The following is a 26,190-nucleotide window of genomic DNA, read 5'->3' as shown; positions in this document are numbered from 1 at the left end:
TATATATATATATATATATATATATATATATATCCAATTGTAGTCTGTGCACATGTAGTAGGCGTACTCCTCTGTCGTGACCTTCTTCTTTCTTTCGTTTCGGCCCTCACCAGTCCCGTCTTCACCGCCCATGCCCACCACTGAGAGAAAGAAAATAACAAGCAGCATCGACGGTCCGCCTTGTCGGCTTCACCAATGACGTTCCCGGACACTTCAAGAGCTGTGACGATGCGTTGTCCCTCCCCTTTTCTTTTTTGCTGTTTTTAAGAGGCGCCAAGCACGAATCAATTTGGAGTGCCCAGCAGGAAAGCGATGAGGGTGTGGATGGGGGAGGGGGAGGACGAGATGGAGACAGACCCCCACCCCCTACCCCCCACACACGCAGGGAGCCGTTGGGAAAGGTGCGGCGGAAAAGGAGGGTGCAGTAAATGGTAATACTATCCTAAACAAAAGAAAACAAATTATATATATTTAAGAAAAGAAAAGAACACTCGGCAGTCAATGCGGAGAGATGAAGAAGGGAGGGGGAGAGGAACCAACACCAAACAGGAAACGAACAGAGAGACGCTCCGCGTGCGCTTCTCTCGCCCCCCTTTTTCCTGTTTGCATGTGTTTTTGATTCCACGCACGCCTCAACATGCGAGTACAAGCTCTGGGAAATGAAACACGTCGGACACGCTCTTCTTTCTTTCCTTTCTAAAGTGCTTCCTCCCATTTTTTTTTATTGCCTTTTGCAAATACTTCTGGCGAATAAACAAACAACCGAACAAACTGCTCGTTGCTCTGCGTGCGTATGCGCTGAGAGAGAGAGAAAGAGAGGAATCAATCAGTCACATAAGGAAGCGGTTTGAGCACTTGCTCATCAACCACACGCGGCGAGAGCGCTCCTCCCCGCGTCGATGAGGTGAATGGAGGGGGAGAGAGCGAGACGTGAGAGAGAGTGTGATAAGATCACGGGACACAAAAAACCCCCAAAAGAAGAAAACAGGAAAAGAAAAGAAAAAGGCGGAGCTGCTCACATTAACGACGGAAGTACTGCGTCAGAATAACAATTAATGGGTAGAAATAAAAATGAGAGGTCAGGGAGAGTTTGTAAACGACGCAGCGGATATCGTAGAAGCGAAAGCGCAGCGGCCGTTCCGCTTTCGAGGGACGGTCGGCTGCGCTCGCACTCGCACTGAGCAGGAAAGGAGAGAGAGAAACACGCTGGCATCCAAATTGGTGTTTACATATATATAAAGAAACACCAAGGAAGAACGCAAAATCCCTCCGAGGAGAACGGCCTCCACACACACGTACACCTTCAAAGACAACAACAAACACTGTGTGCAGAAAACACACTTTCTTCTTGCTCGTTGGTGTGCCTGTGGCTCAATGGCGGTGGCGCCGCCTCTCGCTCACTTCTTAAATCCTTCGGAGAGAAAAGAGAAAAACACGGATGCAGACGATGCCTTCGCTCACCCCGCTTCGCAGTCGAGGGAGATTCAAGATGACGAAACCACAGGAATCAGCATTGAAGAGGGGGTAAACAAGAAAAGGAAACCGAAAGAAGAAAGAACTGATAAGGATGCATTTCGCTCTCTCTTTGAGAGAGAGAGAGGCTTTGTCAAAAGAAGAAAAGCTGTACACATCGAACGAGGGAAGAGAGAACCAAAGAAGACGCACATAAATAATAATAATAATAAACCCAAAGAAGTAGTAAATGGCAGGGAAAGAAGGAGAAAAAGAAATGCTGAGGCGTTTGATCTGAAGTAAAGAAAGAAAGAGAGCCGTCGCGGTCAGCCGGGGGAAGTCGAGGCGTAGCGAGGCGAAGCGGAAAGCTGGCGAATAACGGCGCGCCGTGATGAAGAAGAGGAGAGAACGAGAGGGGTAGAAAGCCCGAAACGAGCTCCCACCCCTCTAGAAAAAAAAAAGAGAAGGGAAGAGGAATAGGGTCAGGCAAAGGTGCACGGCGTTGTGGCTATGTGCGGTGCAGTCAATGATGAATGCTGATAGCAAACCAACTACTCCAAAAATGACAGCAACAACCAACACATAGAACCAACAAAAAAAAAAAAACAAATACTGTGAAAGGGAAGAAGGACCGAAAGCGTACACCGCACTTTAGCCACACCACATCCTTTCCGCTCTTTCGAAGGGTGATAAGCTCCCGTTTCACTGTTTTCTTCTCTCGTTGCGGCATTTCTCTTCCCTTCTGACCGCATCGCTGTACCGCGTCGTCCAGTCAACTACGTCTCTCTCTCTCTCTCGTATTCTCACTTCAGAACAAAAAGAAAAGAAAATACAAGAGAACGATGTAAACTAAAACTTTACTTTGAATGCTTGTATCCGCATTACATCATCGTTGCCGCGTAGGTCACGGCAGCGACGAGGACGAGCACCACGGCCGAGGAGCGGGGAGAGACGGCGGCGTTGCGTCCACGCCGGCAGTTGCCCTTGACCGTCACCCGATAGCCCTTCTCGCACTCCTGGCACTGTTGGTAGTCGTCGTTAAAGCACTGCAGGCAGCGATCCACGCTGCACGAGCCGGTGAGCTTGCACTCGCCGCTGTTCATGAGGGAGTAGCCCTGCGAGCAGACCACGCAGACGTATGGCATGCCGTTGCTGCACATCGCACAGTATGGCACTTGGCATGTCGCGGAGGGTGAGTCGGAGACGCATTGGAGGGTCCTGTAGTTCAGCAGCCAGCCGGCGGCGCACTGCGTACACTTGCCCGCATTATCGCTGGTGCACTGTTGGCAGTTCGGCGCCGAGCAGGCTCCTTTGTAAGGGGCACAGGTACCACTGGTGGACACGGTGGAGAAGCCATCCGCGCACTTGGAGCAGCGAGGGGCGCCGTTGACCTGCACGCACTCGTTGCAGTGCTTGAAGGTGGCCGGGCACGTAACCACCGGGGGGTGCGTGGGGTCCTCCTGCGCAGCTGCAGAGACGGCGGTGATGACAAGGACGACAAGCAGCACCGCCACAGCGCAGCGCTTCTTCGAGGAGGTGAAGGTGAAGCCAGCCATTCTCCCTTTCCTTTTTCTGTTCCTTTACTCTTGCTTTTTCTGGTGTAGTTGCGGCCGGTTGTGCAGACGAAAGGGAAGCAAAAGAGGACCGAAGAATCAGACGGGAAGGGTGAGAAGCGACAGACAGCGGCAACGCGCGGCGAGAGAGGGAGAGAGACCTAAAGAAGAACACGGGGGTGGTTTTAGCTGGAAAAGGGGTATTACTGCGTAGTGTGCGTGCGTATGGGCGGCGGGGAAGGAGCAGAGAAGGGAGGTCAGGGGAGGGAGACGGAGAGGGAGAGGTGGGGGACGCTTGATAAGTGACACCGTGTCACACCCAGATGCAGCGGACAACCAGGTGTGGCTGTGGCACCTCACACGTGAAGTGCCCAGACGTAGTGCTGTACACGCGTCCACACCGCACGACCGTGCATCGTTGTGCGGTTGCCTTGACGCAACAAGCGCCAACCGGTTACACACCAACACACACCCATACCTTCCGATAATATACATGTACAGCGCTGTTCTCTTGAGAGGGGGAACGAAAAACCAGGGGGGTTGGCCACCATGCAGCGGAGCGACACACACGGGTGGGGAGAGAGGGAAGACAGTCGAAAGGGAGGAAAGAGGGCGGCAATCTCCTCAAAGAACAAAACAGAGAAGTAAAAAACAAAAACAAAAGTGGGCATTGAAACGGCAGCGGAGGGGTGAAAACATGAGGAGAACGAAAGCACTAGACGTAGATGGGGGAGGGAGGAGGCAACGACACCGGTGGTTACCCCCCCCCCCCCCACGCCCACGTTGACGGCGGTGTAAGGGTGGCGGTGGGAGGTGTCGTGCTCGAAGCGGTGGTGGTAGCGGTTGCGGTCGCCGTTCGGGTACTTGGGAACACATACAGTACGACTTGTACGTACCCTTCTCACGGTCCCCGCCCGAACAAACACACACACACACACACGGTGCTGGGCCCCGAGGTACACGAAGGTGGGAGCTCTCTCTGTGTAGAGCGACCCATCGTAAACGGGTATAAGGTTTAGGAGAGAGAGCCAATGCGGAAAGAGGAGAAGAAGAGGGTAGAAGACGACAAGCATTTCCTACTGCATCACATTTCTAGCCCGGTACCGCAAAACTGTCGAGCTCATAATCACTGGTGAGTACGTGTGCGAGACGACCCTAAGATTCTATTCGTATTGATATTTGCTTTTTCCGAATGGTGGCAAAGAAATTGAGAAGGTGGCACAGGTTCTTTCCTGATCCGCCTTCAAAGCGCGAAGGTGCGGGCTAGGGTGAAGGAGGGAACACGAGAAGAAAAGAAAAAAGACTCGAAAGCGGAGAGCTGTCGCACGAGAAACCACATGAGGATAGTAGAAAGCAAAATAATAATAATGACAATAAAGTATTAATAATAAACCAGTTAGACCTACGCATCTCCGCCATCTCAACATCCCATCATTCCTCGCTCGGCTGTTCATCTCTGGGGCCGAAAGCGACGATGAGAGAAGCTGGATGAAGGAGGCTCCCTGCAGTGGTTAAAAAGAAAACGAAGAACCGGCAAAGGGAGCGAGGCGAGGTAGAGGTAGTGGATCCATGCGCATACGGCGGCGCGCGCACAAGCAAACAGCAAAAGAAATGCGCGAGAACGGTGTGCGCGGAGAAGCGCGGATGCCGCTGCCACTCCGATGAGCACTTCGGCTTACTTTGTGAGTGAGCAGCAAAAGAGAAGGAAAAAAAGAGAAGGAGAAGAATGAGTAGACACATCATACGAATGCAGACTTCTGAACGACAAACCACAAAGGAAAACAAAACAAGGAACCGAACGTAGGGCGGCCTGATGGGAAAACCGAATGACAAGCAAAGGAGAGAGAGAGGGCGCGCACACACCCATGCCGGCGACACGGACGATGCCGCTACAGCGGCACTTAGTGCCTCGGGGAAGTGAAGAAAGCGACTACCAAAAATGTGCACAAACAGGGGGAAAAGAAGAAAAAAACGTAGTAGAGAGATAGAGGGAGGGAGGGGTACAGTCCTACACACATACACCCACAGGCACACCTAGGTGAAAGCAAAATGAGTTAAAGAAGGTCCGCCACGGCCACCGCGAGCACCGCGATCCCAACGAGGAGGGCGGTCGGACCCGACATAGACCCGTTCGCACGGCGCTTGCATACGCCATCGGCGTTGGAGGCATAACCCGCCGCACACGTCGTGCACCGACTGTAGCTCGTCGCTGCGCACTGCACGCAGTTGGCCACCGCGCAATACCCCGACTGCATACAGGTGCCCGTTTCCGTGACGGTGTAGCCGATCACGCACGTAGCGCATGCCTTCCCGTCACTCGTGCACACGGCACACTTGTCGATGGCACACGGAGTGCTTGGCCTGGCGGTGGTGGTGGTGGTGGTGGTGGTGGTGACAGGGACAGGCACAGGTGTGGTTGTTGTTGTTGTCGTTACCGGGACAGGCACAGACGTAGTTGTTGTGGTGGTCGTTACCGGGACAGGCACAGGTGTGGTTGTTGTGGTGGTCGTTACCGGGACAGGCACAGGTGTGGTTGTTGTGGTGGTCGTTACCGGGACAGGCGCAGGTGTGGTTGTTGTGGTGGTCGTTACCGGGACAGGCACAGGTGTGGTTGTTGTGGTGGTCGTTACTGGGACCGGGACAGGCGTGGGGGCCTTACTCGAGGTGTACAGTCCACCCGTGGCGGACGAAACTGTCTCCCCGAGGCACTCCGACGTTTCTTGGTCGGGCACGCCATGGTTGCACGCCACACAAATCTTTGGGTCGTCTGAGCCGCACTTGTCGCAGTCGTGCATTTCACAGTTGCCGTTGTACACCTGGCAGGTGGCAAAGTTCTGCCCCTGCGTTGCCTGCGAATACCGCGTAGTGGCGGTGTCGACGCAGATGGCGCAGAGGAAGTGGGTGACACCACCGATAGTGGCGTAGTGGCACTGGGAGCAGTGCTCCAAGTCGGTATCGGCGCAGTCAATTTGCGGAAAGTCGGTGATGGACCACGCCTGCGCCGGCAAGGCCAGCACCAGCGTCCACCACAGCACTGCAACGGCCACGCAGCGGCAAAGGACGGACATACCTGTGTGTAAAGGGGAAAGGGGGAGAGAGAGTGAAGCGCCGTCACGGGCGGTGCAGGGGAGAGCCGAGGGGAGCAGGCGGGGAGAGAAAAGAACTGCGTGTTGAGTACGACGCCTCGACGTTTGGGAAAGGCGAGCGGCGAACGCGTGCGCGCAGAGTGAGGAGGGCGAGAAAGAAGGGCGGTGGGGAGAGGGGAGTGGAGAGGAGAAGACGCTTTATCATTTCCTTTTGCCTCCCCGCGGTCACCGACTGGCGACCGGGTAGGCGAGGCCGACAGCACGCTCTCTTTTGTGCGGTGTCGGGACGGCCCTCGACAACCTTTAATGGCCTCCCAGAGAGCGAATACCATGCTTCGTCGGAGATCGGAAGCGAGAAAAGGAGAGTACACTGTGCAGCTACAACTCGTACAGCACGTTTCAGTGCCGTCTCTCGCTGCGAGAGAGGTGATAACGCCCGTACACGCATCCTGTGTCTCTTCCGTAGGCAGAGTTGCCAAAAAGATAAATGCGTTTCATTGCTCGATTGCAAAACGGCGGACGCCGCCGATGATCTTTGAGACTTCCTTTGCACCTGCCCTTTTCGGTCACTTCGAATAGATCAATCAACCAATCCGTAGACAAACACGTACACATAAGTGTACCGCTGACATGCTCGCCTGATTCTCGCCCTTTTCCTTTTACACTCCGGAGAGACGGCAGCACGCATCCACAAAGAGAAGAGCGCAGCCGCAACAACAATAAAACCCAAAAGCCTCGATTCTACAGGAGCGACATCTGCACAATGAAGAGTGTGAAGGGCTTATCTCAAAAGGCCACAGCGTACAGTGGTGCAGCATGCTGTGAGAAGCTGCGACAGCGGGAATGCAAAACCCTGGCGTTCCGCCGAGGGACAGAGGCCTTCGTGTAGCAGTTGTTCTTCTTCCTCGTGCGAAGGGCACACGCAGACGCAAATGGGAAACGAAAGAGATGCTCTTCTGTACTTGGAAATCATAATAATAAAACAGGGTCGCTTCCTTCATTAAGAGAATTCATTGCCGTGTTTTTTAAAGCTCATTTTAATTTTCCGTCTCCTGCGCTGGCGTGGGTCGCAGCACCGCTCGTTTCGTTTCATGGCGTTCACTCACGCAGCACAATATGTACTTTTCCGTCTTTCGCAGAGCTCTACCCGAATGCACGGTTCGCGCGTGGTCCCGCCGCCGCCGCCGCAACAACAACAACAACAACATAAAGAACATACCATAACAGTAAATGCAAAAGAGTAAAATCAGAAAGGAAAGACGTGGATGAAAGAGGGTGAGGGGTGTTATGAATACGCGACTCAACAACGAAGAAAAGGAAAGGAATAAACAGTAGTACGCGTGGCAGCAATCATCATCATCATCATCAGACAATTCCGTAGGCGACGTGTGTGTGTGTGTGTGTGTGTGTGTGTGTGTGTGTGACACGAATCACTGAAAACAAAAAGGAAAGATAAGCCGCATGAACGGCAATAGATCGGGTGGGATTGTACGCGAAAACGAAACAATGGGGAAGGAGGGGGGGGGGGAACCCACTAGAAAGCAAAGTAGTGATATTGAAAACATAAAAGATTGTCAACATTCGAAGAGAGAGTTCACGAGCTGAAGTTACCACACCACCACCACCACCACCGATAACAACAACAAAAAAGGAGGGGGGGGGGATTGGTTGGGTGGACATGGTGTGGCACTCCTCGTTACCTACCCACATGGGAAACAATGAAGGAAGGAATAATAGTAATAAACGAAGAAACCACAACGTGCTGCGCTATCGAAACTATGTGTGCTGCTTGTTAGTGTGTGTGTGTGTGTGGAACGTCGCTCATGAGAAGAGCGCATGCGAAATGCATCGACAGATGCACACCGTCGCGTGTAAGTCGACATCCATCCATCCATCCTCGTAGCTGAAGTGGCCGGAGCAACAACAACAACAAAGGAAAGAAAACAAAAATGCACACAAAGCAGAGGAAAATAAGTAGCCGAAGCTAATAACCCTCCCCTCCCTCCACATGACCAGCGTGACAACACCTTTTCTTCTTCTTTTGCTGCCGTGCACATACAAATAGGCTTGAGGTCGGGTCTTTCCGCTTCCCTTCTCTTCTCTCCATGACGGGTGTGGCTGCACACCTCGAGGAGGGCGAAGAGGGGGGGAGGGGGATGGGGAGATGGGTGCCTGTTTTCTTGTGTACACCTTGCCTTACACTAGTCCACCGACGACAACCGCAACGGCTGTGCAGGAGGAGGAGGGGGGGGGGGGGAAGATGGGTGGCTTTATAATAATATTACTAATAACAAGAAGAATAAAACGGATGGGGGACGACGTCGTTTGATGCCCTTCACAGCGATCGCACCGAGAGGACAAAACGGAGGTGTGTAAAACAAACCACAAAGGAAAACAAAACAAGGAACCGAACGTAGGGCGGCCTGATGGGAAAACCGAATGACAAGCAAAGGAGAGAGAGAGGGCGCGCACACACCCATGCCGGCGACACGGACGATGCCGCTACAGCGGCACTTAGTGCCTCGGGGAAGTGAAGAAAGCGACTACCAAAAATGTGCACAAACAGGGGGAAAAGAAGAAAAAAACGTAGTAGAGAGATAGAGGGAGGGAGGGGTACAGTCCTACACACATACACCCACAGGCACACCTAGGTGAAAGCAAAATGAGTTAAAGAAGGTCCGCCACGGCCACCGCGAGCACCGCGATCCCAACGAGGAGGGCGGTCGGACCCGACATAGACCCGTTCGCACGGCGCTTGCATACGCCATCGGCGTTGGAGGCATAACCCGCCGCACACGTCGTGCACCGACTGTAGCTCGTCGCTGCGCACTGCACGCAGTTGGCCACCGCGCAATACCCCGACTGCATACAGGTGCCCGTTTCCGTGACGGTGTAGCCGATCACGCACGTAGCGCATGCCTTCCCGTCACTCGTGCACACGGCACACTTGTCGATGGCACACGGAGTGCTTGGCCTGGCGGTGGTGGTGGTGGTGGTGGTGGTGGTGACAGGGACAGGCACAGGTGTGGTTGTTGTTGTTGTCGTTACCGGGACAGGCACAGACGTAGTTGTTGTGGTGGTCGTTACCGGGACAGGCACAGGTGTGGTTGTTGTGGTGGTCGTTACCGGGACAGGCACAGGTGTGGTTGTTGTGGTGGTCGTTACCGGGACAGGCGCAGGTGTGGTTGTTGTGGTGGTCGTTACCGGGACAGGCACAGGTGTGGTTGTTGTGGTGGTCGTTACTGGGACCGGGACAGGCGTGGGGGCCTTACTCGAGGTGTACAGTCCACCCGTGGCGGACGAAACTGTCTCCCCGAGGCACTCCGACGTTTCTTGGTCGGGCACGCCATGGTTGCACGCCACACAAATCTTTGGGTCGTCTGAGCCGCACTTGTCGCAGTCGTGCATTTCACAGTTGCCGTTGTACACCTGGCAGGTGGCAAAGTTCTGCCCCTGCGTTGCCTGCGAATACCGCGTAGTGGCGGTGTCGACGCAGATGGCGCAGAGGAAGTGGGTGACACCACCGATAGTGGCGTAGTGGCACTGGGAGCAGTGCTCCAAGTCGGTATCGGCGCAGTCAATTTGCGGAAAGTCGGTGATGGACCACGCCTGCGCCGGCAAGGCCAGCACCAGCGTCCACCACAGCACTGCAACGGCCACGCAGCGGCAAAGGACGGACATACCTGTGTGTAAAGGGGAAAGGGGGAGAGAGAGTGAAGCGCCGTCACGGGCGGTGCAGGGGAGAGCCGAGGGGAGCAGGCGGGGAGAGAAAAGAACTGCGTGTTGAGTACGACGCCTCGACGTTTGGGAAAGGCGAGCGGCGAACGCGTGCGCGCAGAGTGAGGAGGGCGAGAAAGAAGGGCGGTGGGGAGAGGGGAGTGGAGAGGAGAAGACGCTTTATCATTTCCTTTTGCCTCCCCGCGGTCACCGACTGGCGACCGGGTAGGCGAGGCCGACAGCACGCTCTCTTTTGTGCGGTGTCGGGACGGCCCTCGACAACCTTTAATGGCCTCCCAGAGAGCGAATACCATGCTTCGTCGGAGATCGGAAGCGAGAAAAGGAGAGTACACTGTGCAGCTACAACTCGTACAGCACGTTTCAGTGCCGTCTCTCGCTGCGAGAGAGGTGATAACGCCCGTACACGCATCCTGTGTCTCTTCCGTAGGCAGAGTTGCCAAAAAGATAAATGCGTTTCATTGCTCGATTGCAAAACGGCGGACGCCGCCGATGATCTTTGAGACTTCCTTTGCACCTGCCCTTTTCGGTCACTTCGAATAGATCAATCAACCAATCCGTAGACAAACACGTACACATAAGTGTACCGCTGACATGCTCGCCTGATTCTCGCCCTTTTCCTTTTACACTCCGGAGAGACGGCAGCACGCATCCACAAAGAGAAGAGCGCAGCCGCAACAACAATAAAACCCAAAAGCCTCGATTCTACAGGAGCGACATCTGCACAATGAAGAGTGTGAAGGGCTTATCTCAAAAGGCCACAGCGTACAGTGGTGCAGCATGCTGTGAGAAGCTGCGACAGCGGGAATGCAAAACCCTGGCGTTCCGCCGAGGGACAGAGGCCTTCGTGTAGCAGTTGTTCTTCTTCCTCGTGCGAAGGGCACACGCAGACGCAAATGGGAAACGAAAGAGATGCTCTTCTGTACTTGGAAATCATAATAATAAAACAGGGTCGCTTCCTTCATTAAGAGAATTCATTGCCGTGTTTTTTAAAGCTCATTTTAATTTTCCGTCTCCTGCGCTGGCGTGGGTCGCAGCACCGCTCGTTTCGTTTCATGGCGTTCACTCACGCAGCACAATATGTACTTTTCCGTCTTTCGCAGAGCTCTACCCGAATGCACGGTTCGCGCGTGGTCCCGCCGCCGCCGCCGCAACAACAACAACAACAACATAAAGAACATACCATAACAGTAAATGCAAAAGAGTAAAATCAGAAAGGAAAGACGTGGATGAAAGAGGGTGAGGGGTGTTATGAATACGCGACTCAACAACGAAGAAAAGGAAAGGAATAAACAGTAGTACGCGTGGCAGCAATCATCATCATCATCATCAGACAATTCCGTAGGCGACGTGTGTGTGTGTGTGTGTGTGTGTGTGTGTGTGTGTGACACGAATCACTGAAAACAAAAAGGAAAGATAAGCCGCATGAACGGCAATAGATCGGGTGGGATTGTACGCGAAAACGAAACAATGGGGAAGGAGGGGGGGGGGGAACCCACTAGAAAGCAAAGTAGTGATATTGAAAACATAAAAGATTGTCAACATTCGAAGAGAGAGTTCACGAGCTGAAGTTACCACACCACCACCACCACCACCGATAACAACAACAAAAAAGGAGGGGGGGGGGATTGGTTGGGTGGACATGGTGTGGCACTCCTCGTTACCTACCCACATGGGAAACAATGAAGGAAGGAATAATAGTAATAAACGAAGAAACCACAACGTGCTGCGCTATCGAAACTATGTGTGCTGCTTGTTAGTGTGTGTGTGTGTGTGGAACGTCGCTCATGAGAAGAGCGCATGCGAAATGCATCGACAGATGCACACCGTCGCGTGTAAGTCGACATCCATCCATCCATCCTCGTAGCTGAAGTGGCCGGAGCAACAACAACAACAAAGGAAAGAAAACAAAAATGCACACAAAGCAGAGGAAAATAAGTAGCCGAAGCTAATAACCCTCCCCTCCCTCCACATGACCAGCGTGACAACACCTTTTCTTCTTCTTTTGCTGCCGTGCACATACAAATAGGCTTGAGGTCGGGTCTTTCCGCTTCCCTTCTCTTCTCTCCATGACGGGTGTGGCTGCACACCTCGAGGAGGGCGAAGAGGGGGGGAGGGGGATGGGGAGATGGGTGCCTGTTTTCTTGTGTACACCTTGCCTTACACTAGTCCACCGACGACAACCGCAACGGCTGTGCAGGAGGAGGAGGGGGGGGGGGGGAAGATGGGTGGCTTTATAATAATATTACTAATAACAAGAAGAATAAAACGGATGGGGGACGACGTCGTTTGATGCCCTTCACAGCGATCGCACCGAGAGGACAAAACGGAGGTGTGTAAAACAAACCACAAAGGAAAACAAAACAAGGAACCGAACGTAGGGCGGCCTGATGGGAAAACCGAATGACAAGCAAAGGAGAGAGAGAGGGCGCGCACACACCCATGCCGGCGACACGGACGATGCCGCTACAGCGGCACTTAGTGCCTCGGGGAAGTGAAGAAAGCGACTACCAAAAATGTGCACAAACAGGGGGAAAAGAAGAAAAAAACGTAGTAGAGAGATAGAGGGAGGGAGGGGTACAGTCCTACACACATACACCCACAGGCACACCTAGGTGAAAGCAAAATGAGTTAAAGAAGGTCCGCCACGGCCACCGCGAGCACCGCGATCCCAACGAGGAGGGCGGTCGGACCCGACATAGACCCGTTCGCACGGCGCTTGCATACGCCATCGGCGTTGGAGGCATAACCCGCCGCACACGTCGTGCACCGACTGTAGCTCGTCGCTGCGCACTGCACGCAGTTGGCCACCGCGCAATACCCCGACTGCATACAGGTGCCCGTTTCCGTGACGGTGTAGCCGATCACGCACGTAGCGCATGCCTTCCCGTCACTCGTGCACACGGCACACTTGTCGATGGCACACGGAGTGCTTGGCCTGGCGGTGGTGGTGGTGGTGGTGGTGGTGGTGACAGGGACAGGCTACGCCTGTCCCGGTAACGACCACCACAACAACTACGTCTGTCCCGGTCCCAGTAACGACCACCACAACAACCACACCTGTGCCTGTCCCGGTAACGACCACCACAACAACCACACCTGCGCCTGTCCCGGTAACGACCACCACAACAACCACACCTGTGCCTGTCCCGGTAACGACAACAACAACAACCACACCTGTATTGTTGTGGTGGTCGTTACTGGGACCGGGACAGGTGTGGTTGTTGTGGTGGTCGTTACCGGGACAGGCGCAGGTGTGGTTGTTGTGGTGGTCGTTACCGGGACAGGCACAGGTGTGGTTGTTGTGGTGGTCGTTACTGGGACCGGGACAGGCGTGGGGGCCTTACTCGAGGTGTACAGTCCACCCGTGGCGGACGAAACTGTCTCCCCGAGGCACTCCGACGTTTCTTGGTCGGGCACGCCATGGTTGCACGCCACACAAATCTTTGGGTCGTCTGAGCCGCACTTGTCGCAGTCGTGCATTTCACAGTTGCCGTTGTACACCTGGCAGGTGGCAAAGTTCTGCCCCTGCGTTGCCTGCGAATACCGCGTAGTGGCGGTGTCGACGCAGATGGCGCAGAGGAAGTGGGTGACACCACCGATAGTGGCGTAGTGGCACTGGGAGCAGTGCTCCAAGTCGGTATCGGCGCAGTCAATTTGCGGAAAGTCGGTGATGGACCACGCCTGCGCCGGCAAGGCCAGCACCAGCGTCCACCACAGCACTGCAACGGCCACGCAGCGGCAAAGGACGGACATACCTGTGTGTAAAGGGGAAAGGGGGAGAGAGAGTGAAGCGCCGTCACGGGCGGTGCAGGGGAGAGCCGAGGGGAGCAGGCGGGGAGAGAAAAGAACTGCGTGTTGAGTACGACGCCTCGACGTTTGGGAAAGGCGAGCGGCGAACGCGTGCGCGCAGAGTGAGGAGGGCGAGAAAGAAGGGCGGTGGGGAGAGGGGAGTGGAGAGGAGAAGACGCTTTATCATTTCCTTTTGCCTCCCCGCGGTCACCGACTGGCGACCGGGTAGGCGAGGCCGACAGCACGCTCTCTTTTGTGCGGTGTCGGGACGGCCCTCGACAACCTTTAATGGCCTCCCAGAGAGCGAATACCATGCTTCGTCGGAGATCGGAAGCGAGAAAAGGAGAGTACACTGTGCAGCTACAACTCGTACAGCACGTTTCAGTGCCGTCTCTCGCTGCGAGAGAGGTGATAACGCCCGTACACGCATCCTGTGTCTCTTCCGTAGGCAGAGTTGCCAAAAAGATAAATGCGTTTCATTGCTCGATTGCAAAACGGCGGACGCCGCCGATGATCTTTGAGACTTCCTTTGCACCTGCCCTTTTCGGTCACTTCGAATAGATCAATCAACCAATCCGTAGACAAACACGTACACATAAGTGTACCGCTGACATGCTCGCCTGATTCTCGCCCTTTTCCTTTTACACTCCGGAGAGACGGCAGCACGCATCCACAAAGAGAAGAGCGCAGCCGCAACAACAATAAAACCCAAAAGAAAAAAAGAAGAAGAAAGGAACTGAACAGCAACGGTTTTCTTGATGCGCTTTCGGGGGACAATTTCGCGTGGTTTTGCGACCCGTGCAGGATCGGGGAAACACAGCGTTTTGATGGTTCCACACGTCTCTCAAGTCCAGCTGTCACCCACACCCACGGGGGAGTAGCAGGCGAGATAGCGGGCGATGCGGCGTGGAAGTACGCACACCAAGCACACGAAGCGCTCCGTTACACGGGACGCGTTTAATACGAAGGAAGAAATCAACATCAACGACGACAACGAATAAGGTGCCGATGATGGTGTAGCAAACACAGTGGTTTGCTCAGCGGTCTCACTGCAAGACGCTGAAAAAAGAGAGAAAAACGAAAACAAATGGAAGGAGCACCTCTGAATAACTACCGCATCATCACGGCAACACCGTCGGCGAGGAATGGGATGGGAGCAAAGGGAAACTTATAAGTAGAGCAAAGTAGCAACGATGCTCTTTATGTGCTCCGTTTTGACGCGGAGGGAGAATGAGGTTGATGTGCGGTTAAGTACACACGTACATCTGCCGTCACACACGTCGACTGTAAAAAGCAGTAAAGCACAGCAGCAACAACAACGACGCAGTAGTATTATTACGAACAAAAACCGCACGCATCATCCGCTGCAGTGGAGACGATGAGGCGAGGTGGACCTCCGTGACAACCACCTACTGCAGCCGCAGCCACCTCCAGCAGCTACGGCGCGACAGCGTTGCTCCTACCGTCCTTCCGTGCCCGTCGAAGAACGGGCTATGGGTGTTGACTTTCGCGCAGGTGGCGTGAGCGATAGAGTTGCCGCTGACGCACGCAAGGCAGCGGCGCACCGCACAGCTTGTTGCGGCCTCTGCGAAGATGGAGGGGGAGGGGGGAAGAAGGAGGGGTGTCGAGAGACACCTCACACCCTACCCGCGCAGGTGGCGTGCGTTCTCTCAGGCGTGCCCTGGTCGGAGCATCTTCAAACCAATTCGCTGCATGACGCACCGCAGGCTTCGCAGATATGCAAAATGGAAGTAGTAGGGATCGTGCCCACAGGACAGGGAGATGCGGCAGTTCGTCGTCGCTGCACTGCGGCTTCTCTCTCCTTCTATATATAGACATTTATCTGGGACAGCGAATAATCGCACCAGCCATGCACAAGGGCACTAAGCCCGACCGCATGTATCCGTGAGTGGACAGCGCTGGGGCACTGAACAACCATCATCCCCGCACGTCGCCGTGCGAAGGACTGTGGCGATGCGGTTCGCCAGTATCTTCCGTGTTTGTTCTGTGCTTGTTCTATTCTTCATTGTGCCTAACATCAGCAACCAAACAACAGCGGACAGTCTCGAACCAGCGAAGAGAGAAGAGCCCACGGCGACATCGGAGGAGTAGAGGAGAAAGAATAGCTTCCCAAGACAACACCAACAACGATCATCGAAAGCAGCACGAGACACAGGATGCGCTTGAGCTGAAACGCACGGGTGAGGGCCACAACACCGACTCCAAAGACACCCCAAGAGCGAGACTACGAGAGACGGAGGCGATGGGGCAGGCGGAGGTGGAGGGCGGTGCGCCGGCGCGCGACCGCACACACACATCCACACATCCACACACACGTTGACCCCACAGCAACACATAAATGCACGCAAACTCCCCGGACCAGCACCGCCACGGGGGTGCAAGGGAGGCGGGGACGGCGGGGGATGCGGGGTGCAAAGAGGAGAGGGGTTCGGCTTTCTGCGTGTCTGTGCACATGAGACAAGAACACCAACGGACAGCGGCGCAGTACCACCACGTCTCCCACACACATGCTGCACACCCATCGGTGCGTCGGTGCGTGTGCGTGCGTGGATGCGACGACTCGCCGATGGCGAAGAGAATGGCGGTTGCGAACAACCGGGAAAAGAGAGAAGAAAACAGCTACGCACACCGGAGTCGCACACTCAACCGGGTGGGGCTTCGGGAGAAAACAGAAGGGAAAACGCGGCACCAACACGTAGCGTATGAGAATGAGAGAAAGAAGAAGCTAAAGCATTTGTGTGTGGTGCCGTCAGTCGATTTGCCGGAGGAAACGAAGCGGAGCGGGTGGCGCCAGGCGTGGGGGCAACGCAGGGGTCGTTGCGGGCCCGCTCCGACAGTAGAAAGAAGCAAGAAGGAAACAAACGAAGAAAGCTAAAAGAGAACAATACTCTACGGGGAGGGAGTAGGGGGAATACGGCGCGTAGGTCGAGCCGCTGCCGCCGGTGCGAGTGGGCTGTTCACATGTTGGCTCGCACCGGCGGGGCGCCACGCCTGGTACGTGCCGCCTACGCCAAGTACGTGACGGCGAATGCCACCATCACGGCCACAGCCACCCACCGCGAGTGCGGTGCAACGGCGCCGTTCACGTTGACGTGCTGCGAGAGGCAGGTGTAGGTGGAGCTGAGGAGGTAGCCGTTGCGGCACGTGGAGCACTTGGTGCTGTCGCGCAGCATGCACTGTGCGCAGTTGCCCACGTAGCAGCTGCTGGTGGGCACGCACTGGCCGTTGGACGTGTAGTAGCCACTCCGGCAGTACTGGCAGGTGTTGGGGTCGCTGGCGACGCACGTGATGCAGTTCGGCACGCTGCACGGCGTTGTTGGCGTCGTGGTGGAGGTGACGTCCGCCGTGCAGTCGTCTTGTCAGCCGACAGGGTGTAGCCGGCGTCGCAGGTGTCGCACACGGATGCGCTGACGGGGCTGCACGTTTTGCAGTGGCTGACGCTGCAGCTGCCGCTCGTGATGCACTGGAAGGTGACCGTGTCAACGATCTTTGGAGGCGCGCACCGCGCACACTTGGTGGGGTCGCCCGTGATGCACTCCACGCAGTCGGCCACGCGGCACTCCACGGGAGAGCACGTGCCGTTCACGAGGCGGAAGCCCGGGTTGCAGGTGGTGCACTGATCGGGGGAATTGCTGCAGGCAGCGCAGTTGGCCACTGTGCACGTGGAGGACGCCACACAGTAGCCGTTGGTCAGCGTGTAGCCGCTCTCGCACACCACGCACGTGCTCTCGGGATCGCTGCCAGAGGATGTCGGTGAGCTCCCGCCCTTGCACTGTGTGCAATGGCCCACACGGCACCCCGGACCCTGCACGCACTGCAGGTTGTTCCACGTGTACCCGGCTGAACACAGCTGGCAGTCATTCGTTCTGTTGCTGTAACACAGGTCACAGTGGTTCACCTTGCAGGAGCTGACACAGACGTTGGAAACGTCGAACGCGTAACCGTCGGCGCACTGCGCACACTGCGTGGCCGCGGTGCTGCTGCATGTTTTACAGTGCGCTGCACGGCACTGCGTCACGCCACGAGAGCTCGACGCACTGCCCCTGCCGCTCCCGCTGGCGCCCGAGTCGGCGGTGTTCGCGTCGCACTCACCGTTGTTCCAGTGGAAGCCGTTACTGCACAGGTTGCACGTCGGAAGGGTGCCGGTAGAGTTTGTCGTGCACTCGTCGCAGTGGGGAACTTTACACTGCGCGCAAACGCCGTTCGCAAGCTGGTAGCCAGTGAAGCACGCCGTGCAGGGGCCAGAGTTGGATGCAGCCGCCGAGCCTGAACACACCGTGCAGTAGTCTGTCAAGCACAACCTGGACGAGCCGCTGCAATCCGTTATGTTCGCGGAGGAGCAGCAGAGGCATTGGTCTGCCGAGGGGATAATGGTCTGGCGCGAAGGGTCGCTGTTTACGCACGTGTACAACGCACTGCACTCAGCCTGCGTCGGCGCTGCTGCTGCTGCTGGGGTGGCGGCTGCGTTCAGAACGACCAGCGCAGCGCACAGCAGAAACACGACCTTTGCGTAACGCATGGTTGACCACGAGCAGCAAAGGGAGAGAAGAGAAAAGAAAAAACCAATGCGTGCGTGTCTCTGCAAGAGGCTTGGATGAACTGGGACTTGTGTCGGCGAGAAACACACACCGCAGAGAGAAACCGAGAAAGCAAAGAAAACTTGGTGTGCGAATAGAGGCGCAAGCCATTACTCTCGCAGATTCGTGAGGCGTTAGCGGCGTGTGCACGTCAGCGTGGCGAGGAAGAGGAGTGCGCCTGCTCCTGCGCTGCACCCCGTCGTGCCGTGCCGCTGTCAGCTGCCAGCGTGGGCCCTCACCGGGGCGCGACGACCCGCGCTCCTCGTCCCTCGCGCTCTCCCTGCCAACGCCCCCCTCTCTTCCCCCTCCCCCCTTCTTTCACTGACGGAGGCGATGGGGCAGGCGGAGGTGGAGGGCGGTGCGCCGGCGCGCGACCGCACACACACATCCACACATCCACACACACGTTGACCCCACAGCAACACATAAATGCACGCAAACTCCCCGGACCAGCACCGCCACGGGGGTGCAAGGGAGGCGGGGACGGCGGGGGATGCGGGGTGCAAAGAGGAGAGGGGTTCGGCTTTCTGCGTGTCTGTGCACATGAGACAAGAACACCAACGGACAGCGGCGCAGTACCACCACGTCTCCCACACACATGCTGCACACCCATCGGTGCGTCGGTGCGTGTGCGTGCGTGGATGCGACGACTCGCCGATGGCGAAGAGAATGGCGGTTGCGAACAACCGGGAAAAGAGAGAAGAAAACAGCTACGCACACCGGAGTCGCACACTCAACCGGGTGGGGCTTCGGGAGAAAACAGAAGGGAAAACGCGGCACCAACACGTAGCGTATGAGAATGAGAGAAAGAAGAAGCTAAAGCATTTGTGTGTGGTGCCGTCAGTCGATTTGCCGGAGGAAACGAAGCGGAGCGGGTGGCGCCAGGCGTGGGGGCAACGCAGGGGTCGTTGCGGGCCCGCTCCGACAGTAGAAAGAAGCAAGAAGGAAACAAACGAAGAAAGCTAAAAGAGAACAATACTCTACGGGGAGGGAGTAGGGGGAATACGGCGCGTAGGTCGAGCCGCTGCCGCCGGTGCGAGTGGGCTGTTCACATGTTGGCTCGCACCGGCGGGGCGCCACGCCTGGTACGTGCCGCCTACGCCAAGTACGTGACGGCGAATGCCACCATCACGGCCACAGCCACCCACCGCGAGTGCGGTGCAACGGCGCCGTTCACGTTGACGTGCTGCGAGAGGCAGGTGTAGGTGGAGCTGAGGAGGTAGCCGTTGCGGCACGTGGAGCACTTGGTGCTGTCGCGCAGCATGCACTGTGCGCAGTTGCCCACGTAGCAGCTGCTGGTGGGCACGCACTGGCCGTTGGACGTGTAGTAGCCACTCCGGCAGTACTGGCAGGTGTTGGGGTCGCTGGCGACGCACGTGATGCAGTTCGGCACGCTGCACGGCGTTGTTGGCGTCGTGGTGGAGGTGACGTCCGCCGTGCAGTCGTCTTGTCAGCCGACAGGGTGTAGCCGGCGTCGCAGGTGTCGCACACGGATGCGCTGACGGGGCTGCACGTTTTGCAGTGGCTGACGCTGCAGCTGCCGCTCGTGATGCACTGGAAGGTGACCGTGTCAACGATCTTTGGAGGCGCGCACCGCGCACACTTGGTGGGGTCGCCCGTGATGCACTCCACGCAGTCGGCCACGCGGCACTCCACGGGAGAGCACGTGCCGTTCACGAGGCCGTAGTTGTCCGCGCAGCGCGCGCACGTGTCCGGGGCGACGGGGCAGGAGACGCAGTAGGGGACCGTGCAGTTCGACGCGCAGACGTTGTTGATGGGTGCCGAGTTGTCCTGGCACAGCGTGCACACATTGGGGTTGTTCGTACTGCACTGCTTGCAGCCCGCCGTGGTGCAGCGGACGCAGGCGCCGGAGGTGGAGATGGCATAGCCTTCGTTGCACGCGGTGCACACGCCGGCGGCATTGCAAGTCGCGCAGTTGGCAGGGCACGGAGCGGCGGTCTGCGTGCACGTTGCGGTGGTGGAGTTGAGAGTCCAGCCCGCCGAGCACGTGTTGCAGGCGGTCTCGTTGTGGCACCAGATGCAGCCGTCCGTGCACCCCTTTGGGTAGTAGGTGGATAGCGGGTCCACCATGAGCGTGCAGAAGTTCCGGTAGGACATCGTGGCGTTCGCCGAGGAGGGGGAGGTGGTGGGCAAGGCGCCGCAGGTGCAGTTGCACGACAGCGGCGCGTTCACCAGCGAGAAGTGGTTGAGGCACGCAGAGGGGCACGCGTTTTCCACGTGCGTCGCACCGTCCAGCTCGCTGCTGCCGCTCTGCACTGTGACATCGGTGTAGGACACCCCCGCACCCAACGTCGCACCAACGTCCTTCACATCCAGGTAGCGGAGCGCCACGCCACCGGCACCAACGTTGGCAGAGTTCATGTTGCCACCGAAGATGCTGCTGGTGCGCGACGTGATGTTCTCCACGACGATGAGGCTGTCGGATGTGACGCTGATGCCGCCCGAGGCGGCGTTGATGACTGCCACCGCCGGCGCCGGTGTGGCGGTGAGGGCGATGTGCGACACGCGGAGCAGGCTGTTGGACTGCACGACGATGGCGGAGGACGGGATGTAGATGATGCCGTTGGCGCAGCCGTCGCACTCGGCGTAGTCCACCGCGACGACGCTGTTGTTCACTACCAGCATCGAGGCGTGATCGGAGGAGTCCACCACACCCACGACGGCCGAGGCCCTGGCCAGCTTAACGCCCAGCGCAAACACACCGGCGGCGCCCGCCAGCGTCTGCGGCATCAAGAACAGCACCTGCGTGTTCGCGGTGGTCTCCGCAGCGCTCCACGCCACGCTGGAGTCGACCACCTCGATCGTGAGCCTGTCGCTTGAGAACGCGTTGACCAGGGTGATCATCGGCGTGTTGGCCGCCGCCATGCCATTCATCGCGGAGAACTGGATCAGCGTGACCACCGGGTAGTAGCCGTTGATCACCACGTTGCCGTTCGACACGGTGAGGGAGTCCAGGTGGATGAGGCCCGTTTCGAGTCCCAAGTCGGAGTAGGAGACGGCGGCGCCTTGAATCGTGAAGGTGCCGTCCGTCAGCGTTGGCTCGATGTACAACGAGCCATGCTGTTCGCCAATATTGCCGACGTCGGGGTAGGGGTTGTCGGCGTCGTTGGACAACCTGGCGTTGATCACTCCTGCCAGGGCGGCGTTGACACTGCTCTCCACCACGGCAAATGCAGGGAGGGCCACGCACGCAGCAACGACTGCGAGCGCGGTGAGGACGCGCACGAACATCAACATCGGCGAGGACGCGAAGACACACTCACAGGCGCACTGCAGTGGCTGCGGGGAGAACGAAGAGAAAAAAGGGAAAATAACAAGAATGTCGGCTAGACTTTCGGTGGCGGTTTTTCAGCGCGGTTTTCTGGAAAGAAAGTTCAACGGCGGAGGGAAGTTACTGCCCACGCGGTTGCAGCAGCCACACGTGTGTGCACGCAAACCCACACGCCGAACACGTCAAGTAAAGGCGCCTGCTCCTGCGCTGCACCCCGTCGTGCCGTGCCGCTGTCAGCTGCCAGCGTGGGCCCTCACCGGGGCGCGACGACCCGCGCTCCTCGTCCCTCGCGCTCTCCCTGCCAACGCCCCCCTCTCTTCCCCCTCCCCCCTTCTTTCACTGACGGAGGCGATGGGGCAGGCGGAGGTGGAGGGCGGTGCGCCGGCGCGCGACCGCACACACACATCCACACATCCACACACACGTTGACCCCACAGCAACACATAAATGCACGCAAACTCCCCGGACCAGCACCGCCACGGGGGTGCAAGGGAGGCGGGGACGGCGGGGGATGCGGGGTGCAAAGAGGAGAGGGGTTCGGCTTTCTGCGTGTCTGTGCACATGAGACAAGAACACCAACGGACAGCGGCGCAGTACCACCACGTCTCCCACACACATGCTGCACACCCATCGGTGCGTCGGTGCGTGTGCGTGCGTGGATGCGACGACTCGCCGATGGCGAAGAGAATGGCGGTTGCGAACAACCGGGAAAAGAGAGAAGAAAACAGCTACGCACACCGGAGTCGCACACTCAACCGGGTGGGGCTTCGGGAGAAAACAGAAGGGAAAACGCGGCACCAACACGTAGCGTATGAGAATGAGAGAAAGAAGAAGCTAAAGCATTTGTGTGTGGTGCCGTCAGTCGATTTGCCGGAGGAAACGAAGCGGAGCGGGTGGCGCCAGGCGTGGGGGCAACGCAGGGGTCGTTGCGGGCCCGCTCCGACAGTAGAAAGAAGCAAGAAGGAAACAAACGAAGAAAGCTAAAAGAGAACAATACTCTACGGGGAGGGAGTAGGGGGAATACGGCGCGTAGGTCGAGCCGCTGCCGCCGGTGCGAGTGGGCTGTTCACATGTTGGCTCGCACCGGCGGGGCGCCACGCCTGGTACGTGCCGCCTACGCCAAGTACGTGACGGCGAATGCCACCATCACGGCCACAGCCACCCACCGCGAGTGCGGTGCAACGGCGCCGTTCACGTTGACGTGCTGCGAGAGGCAGGTGTAGGTGGAGCTGAGGAGGTAGCCGTTGCGGCACGTGGAGCACTTGGTGCTGTCGCGCAGCATGCACTGTGCGCAGTTGCCCACGTAGCAGCTGCTGGTGGGCACGCACTGGCCGTTGGACGTGTAGTAGCCACTCCGGCAGTACTGGCAGGTGTTGGGGTCGCTGGCGACGCACGTGATGCAGTTCGGCACGCTGCACGGCGTTGTTGGCGTCGTGGTGGAGGTGACGTCCGCCGTGCAGTCGTCTTGTCAGCCGACAGGGTGTAGCCGGCGTCGCAGGTGTCGCACACGGATGCGCTGACGGGGCTGCACGTTTTGCAGTGGCTGACGCTGCAGCTGCCGCTCGTGATGCACTGGAAGGTGACCGTGTCAACGATCTTTGGAGGCGCGCACCGCGCACACTTGGTGGGGTCGCCCGTGATGCACTCCACGCAGTCGGCCACGCGGCACTCCACGGGAGAGCACGTGCCGTTCACGAGGCGGAAGCCCGGGTTGCAGGTGGTGCACTGATCGGGGGAATTGCTGCAGGCAGCGCAGTTGGCCACTGTGCACGTGGAGGACGCCACACAGTAGCCGTTGGTCAGCGTGTAGCCGCTCTCGCACACCACGCACGTGCTCTCGGGATCGCTGCCAGAGGATGTCGGTGAGCTCCCGCCCTTGCACTGTGTGCAATGGCCCACACGGCACCCCGGACCCTGCACGCACTGCAGGTTGTTCCACGTGTACCCGGCTGAACACAGCTGGCAGTCATTCGTTCTGTTGCTGTAACACAGGTCACAGTGGTTCACCTTGCAGGAGCTGACACAGACGTTGGAAACGTCGAACGCGTAACCGTCGGCGCACTGCGCACACTGCGTGGCCGCGGTGCTGCTGCATGTTTTACAGTGCGCTGCACGGCACTGCGTCACGCCACGAGAGCTCGACGCACTGCCCCTGCCGCTCCCGCTGGCGCCCGAGTCGGCGGTGTTCGCGTCGCACTCACCGTTGTTCCAGTGGAAGCCGTTACTGCACAGGTTGCACGTCGGAAGGGTGCCGGTAGAGTTTGTCGTGCACTCGTCGCAGTGGGGAACTTTACACTGCGCGCAAACGCCGTTCGCAAGCTGGTAGCCAGTGAAGCACGCCGTGCAGGGGCCAGAGTTGGATGCAGCCGCCGAGCCTGAACACACCGTGCAGTAGTCTGTCAAGCACAACCTGGACGAGCCGCTGCAATCCGTTATGTTCGCGGAGGAGCAGCAGAGGCATTGGTCTGCCGAGGGGATAATGGTCTGGCGCGAAGGGTCGCTGTTTACGCACGTGTACAACGCACTGCACTCAGCCTGCGTCGGCGCTGCTGCTGCTGCTGGGGTGGCGGCTGCGTTCAGAACGACCAGCGCAGCGCACAGCAGAAACACGACCTTTGCGTAACGCATGGTTGACCACGAGCAGCAAAGGGAGAGAAGAGAAAAGAAAAAACCAATGCGTGCGTGTCTCTGCAAGAGGCTTGGATGAACTGGGACTTGTGTCGGCGAGAAACACACACCGCAGAGAGAAACCGAGAAAGCAAAGAAAACTTGGTGTGCGAATAGAGGCGCAAGCCATTACTCTCGCAGATTCGTGAGGCGTTAGCGGCGTGTGCACGTCAGCGTGGCGAGGAAGAGGAGTGCGCCTGCTCCTGCGCTGCACCCCGTCGTGCCGTGCCGCTGTCAGCTGCCAGCGTGGGCCCTCACCGGGGCGCGACGACCCGCGCTCCTCGTCCCTCGCGCTCTCCCTGCCAACGCCCCCCTCTCTTCCCCCTCCCCCCTTCTTTCACTGACGGAGGCGATGGGGCAGGCGGAGGTGGAGGGCGGTGCGCCGGCGCGCGACCGCACACACACATCCACACATCCACACACACGTTGACCCCACAGCAACACATAAATGCACGCAAACTCCCCGGACCAGCACCGCCACGGGGGTGCAAGGGAGGCGGGGACGGCGGGGGATGCGGGGTGCAAAGAGGAGAGGGGTTCGGCTTTCTGCGTGTCTGTGCACATGAGACAAGAACACCAACGGACAGCGGCGCAGTACCACCACGTCTCCCACACACATGCTGCACACCCATCGGTGCGTCGGTGCGTGTGCGTGCGTGGATGCGACGACTCGCCGATGGCGAAGAGAATGGCGGTTGCGAACAACCGGGAAAAGAGAGAAGAAAACAGCTACGCACACCGGAGTCGCACACTCAACCGGGTGGGGCTTCGGGAGAAAACAGAAGGGAAAACGCGGCACCAACACGTAGCGTATGAGAATGAGAGAAAGAAGAAGCTAAAGCATTTGTGTGTGGTGCCGTCAGTCGATTTGCCGGAGGAAACGAAGCGGAGCGGGTGGCGCCAGGCGTGGGGGCAACGCAGGGGTCGTTGCGGGCCCGCTCCGACAGTAGAAAGAAGCAAGAAGGAAACAAACGAAGAAAGCTAAAAGAGAACAATACTCTACGGGGAGGGAGTAGGGGGAATACGGCGCGTAGGTCGAGCCGCTGCCGCCGGTGCGAGTGGGCTGTTCACATGTTGGCTCGCACCGGCGGGGCGCCACGCCTGGTACGTGCCGCCTACGCCAAGTACGTGACGGCGAATGCCACCATCACGGCCACAGCCACCCACCGCGAGTGCGGTGCAACGGCGCCGTTCACGTTGACGTGCTGCGAGAGGCAGGTGTAGGTGGAGCTGAGGAGGTAGCCGTTGCGGCACGTGGAGCACTTGGTGCTGTCGCGCAGCATGCACTGTGCGCAGTTGCCCACGTAGCAGCTGCTGGTGGGCACGCACTGGCCGTTGGACGTGTAGTAGCCACTCCGGCAGTACTGGCAGGTGTTGGGGTCGCTGGCGACGCACGTGATGCAGTTCGGCACGCTGCACGGCGTTGTTGGCGTCGTGGTGGAGGTGACGTCCGCCGTGCAGTCGTCTTGTCAGCCGACAGGGTGTAGCCGGCGTCGCAGGTGTCGCACACGGATGCGCTGACGGGGCTGCACGTTTTGCAGTGGCTGACGCTGCAGCTGCCGCTCGTGATGCACTGGAAGGTGACCGTGTCAACGATCTTTGGAGGCGCGCACCGCGCACACTTGGTGGGGTCGCCCGTGATGCACTCCACGCAGTCGGCCACGCGGCACTCCACGGGAGAGCACGTGCCGCCGGGGATGAGGTACCAACCGGCGGCGCACACGGTGCATTTGGAGCCGTCATTGGGGTCGCACTTTATGCAATACTGCACGTTGCACACGGCGGTGGTGGTCGTGGTGGTGGTGGTGGTTGCGTCGCACTGGTAGGTGGGGGAGGGCTCGTAGCCGGGGTTGCACTGCGTGCAGCGCGAGCTCGGATAGAGGCGGTCGCAGGTGGCGCAGTTCAGGACCGTGCACGTGGCGGTGTCGTCGTAGGTCTGCGTGGGGTCGCTGGCGGTGGTGCAGGCGGGCGGGTTGTAGGCCCTCTCAGTGCAGGTGCAGGAGCACTCGATCGCC

General features: G+C 57.9%; 10 protein-coding genes across 17 annotated transcripts; all 10 read right to left on the bottom strand.

The window, feature by feature from the left end:
• Positions 1-2,333: 2,333 nt before the first annotated feature.
• Positions 2,334-3,213, bottom strand: ABB37_08370 (surface antigen-like protein; the record flags this gene model as incomplete). The annotated part of the gene is made up of 1 exon (XM_015807353.1): positions 2,334-3,213. The coding sequence occupies exon 1, from the start codon at positions 3,006-3,008 to the stop codon at positions 2,334-2,336; it is 675 nt and encodes a 224-aa protein (XP_015653892.1). The 5' UTR covers positions 3,009-3,213.
• Positions 3,214-3,629: 416 nt separating this feature from the next.
• ABB37_08369 (hypothetical protein) lies at positions 3,630-3,986 on the bottom strand (the record flags this gene model as incomplete). The annotated part of the gene is made up of 1 exon (XM_015807352.1): positions 3,630-3,986. Exon 1 carries the CDS (start codon positions 3,879-3,881, stop codon positions 3,630-3,632), a length of 252 nt encoding a protein of 83 aa, XP_015653891.1. The 5' UTR covers positions 3,882-3,986.
• A 1,073-nt stretch (positions 3,987-5,059) lies between these two features.
• On the bottom strand, positions 5,060-6,190 carry ABB37_08368 (Surface antigen-like protein; the record flags this gene model as incomplete). Of its 2 annotated transcripts, none has more annotated exons than XM_015807350.1 (1): positions 5,060-6,190. In XM_015807350.1, the coding sequence occupies exon 1, from the start codon at positions 6,071-6,073 to the stop codon at positions 5,060-5,062; it is 1,014 nt and encodes a 337-aa protein (XP_015653889.1). In that variant the 5' UTR covers positions 6,074-6,190. The 2 variants fall into 2 exon arrangements, with proteins under 2 accessions (XP_015653889.1, XP_015653890.1); XM_015807351.1 differs by having other exon boundaries at positions 5,060-6,170.
• A 2,568-nt stretch (positions 6,191-8,758) lies between these two features.
• Positions 8,759-9,889, bottom strand: ABB37_08367 (Surface antigen-like protein; the record flags this gene model as incomplete). Of its 2 annotated transcripts, none has more annotated exons than XM_015807348.1 (1): positions 8,759-9,889. In XM_015807348.1, exon 1 carries the CDS (start codon positions 9,770-9,772, stop codon positions 8,759-8,761), a length of 1,014 nt encoding a protein of 337 aa, XP_015653887.1. In that variant the 5' UTR covers positions 9,773-9,889. The 2 variants fall into 2 exon arrangements, with proteins under 2 accessions (XP_015653887.1, XP_015653888.1); XM_015807349.1 differs by having other exon boundaries at positions 8,759-9,869.
• Positions 9,890-12,841: 2,952 nt separating this feature from the next.
• On the bottom strand, positions 12,842-13,699 carry ABB37_08366 (hypothetical protein; the record flags this gene model as incomplete). 2 transcript variants are annotated; one of them, XM_015807346.1, is made up of 1 exon in its annotated part: positions 12,842-13,699. In XM_015807346.1, the coding sequence occupies exon 1, from the start codon at positions 13,580-13,582 to the stop codon at positions 12,842-12,844; it is 741 nt and encodes a 246-aa protein (XP_015653885.1). In that variant the 5' UTR covers positions 13,583-13,699. The 2 variants fall into 2 exon arrangements, with proteins under 2 accessions (XP_015653885.1, XP_015653886.1); XM_015807347.1 differs by having other exon boundaries at positions 12,842-13,679.
• A 1,802-nt stretch (positions 13,700-15,501) lies between these two features.
• ABB37_08365 (hypothetical protein) lies at positions 15,502-15,976 on the bottom strand (the record flags this gene model as incomplete). The annotated part of the gene is made up of 1 exon (XM_015807345.1): positions 15,502-15,976. The coding sequence occupies exon 1, from the start codon at positions 15,934-15,936 to the stop codon at positions 15,502-15,504; it is 435 nt and encodes a 144-aa protein (XP_015653884.1). The 5' UTR covers positions 15,937-15,976.
• Positions 15,977-16,721: 745 nt separating this feature from the next.
• ABB37_08364 (surface antigen-like protein) lies at positions 16,722-18,333 on the bottom strand (the record flags this gene model as incomplete). 3 transcript variants are annotated; one of them, XM_015807342.1, is made up of 1 exon in its annotated part: positions 16,722-18,333. In XM_015807342.1, exon 1 carries the CDS (start codon positions 18,156-18,158, stop codon positions 16,722-16,724), a length of 1,437 nt encoding a protein of 478 aa, XP_015653881.1. In that variant the 5' UTR covers positions 18,159-18,333. The 3 variants fall into 3 exon arrangements, with proteins under 3 accessions (XP_015653881.1, XP_015653882.1, XP_015653883.1); XM_015807343.1 differs by having other exon boundaries at positions 16,722-18,331; XM_015807344.1 differs by having other exon boundaries at positions 16,722-18,300.
• Positions 18,334-19,389: 1,056 nt separating this feature from the next.
• On the bottom strand, positions 19,390-21,633 carry ABB37_08363 (surface antigen-like protein; the record flags this gene model as incomplete). The annotated part of the gene is made up of 1 exon (XM_015807341.1): positions 19,390-21,633. The coding sequence occupies exon 1, from the start codon at positions 21,472-21,474 to the stop codon at positions 19,390-19,392; it is 2,085 nt and encodes a 694-aa protein (XP_015653880.1). The 5' UTR covers positions 21,475-21,633.
• A 1,066-nt stretch (positions 21,634-22,699) lies between these two features.
• ABB37_08362 (surface antigen-like protein) lies at positions 22,700-24,311 on the bottom strand (the record flags this gene model as incomplete). 3 transcript variants are annotated; one of them, XM_015807338.1, is made up of 1 exon in its annotated part: positions 22,700-24,311. In XM_015807338.1, the coding sequence occupies exon 1, from the start codon at positions 24,134-24,136 to the stop codon at positions 22,700-22,702; it is 1,437 nt and encodes a 478-aa protein (XP_015653877.1). In that variant the 5' UTR covers positions 24,137-24,311. The 3 variants fall into 3 exon arrangements, with proteins under 3 accessions (XP_015653877.1, XP_015653878.1, XP_015653879.1); XM_015807339.1 differs by having other exon boundaries at positions 22,700-24,309; XM_015807340.1 differs by having other exon boundaries at positions 22,700-24,278.
• An 863-nt stretch (positions 24,312-25,174) lies between these two features.
• Positions 25,175-25,918, bottom strand: ABB37_08361 (hypothetical protein; the record flags this gene model as incomplete). The annotated part of the gene is made up of 1 exon (XM_015807337.1): positions 25,175-25,918. The coding sequence occupies one exon, from the start codon at positions 25,916-25,918 to the stop codon at positions 25,175-25,177; it is 744 nt and encodes a 247-aa protein (XP_015653876.1).
• Between the last annotated feature and the right edge of the window lie 272 nt (positions 25,919-26,190).

This window comes from Leptomonas pyrrhocoris (genome assembly GCF_001293395.1).
Source record: "Leptomonas pyrrhocoris isolate H10 chromosome Unknown, whole genome shotgun sequence".
NCBI classification, from domain to species: Eukaryota; Euglenozoa; class Kinetoplastea; order Trypanosomatida; family Trypanosomatidae; genus Leptomonas; species Leptomonas pyrrhocoris.
Note: the sequence above shows the minus strand (reverse complement) of the source record. Positions and strands in the feature narration are given on the sequence as shown.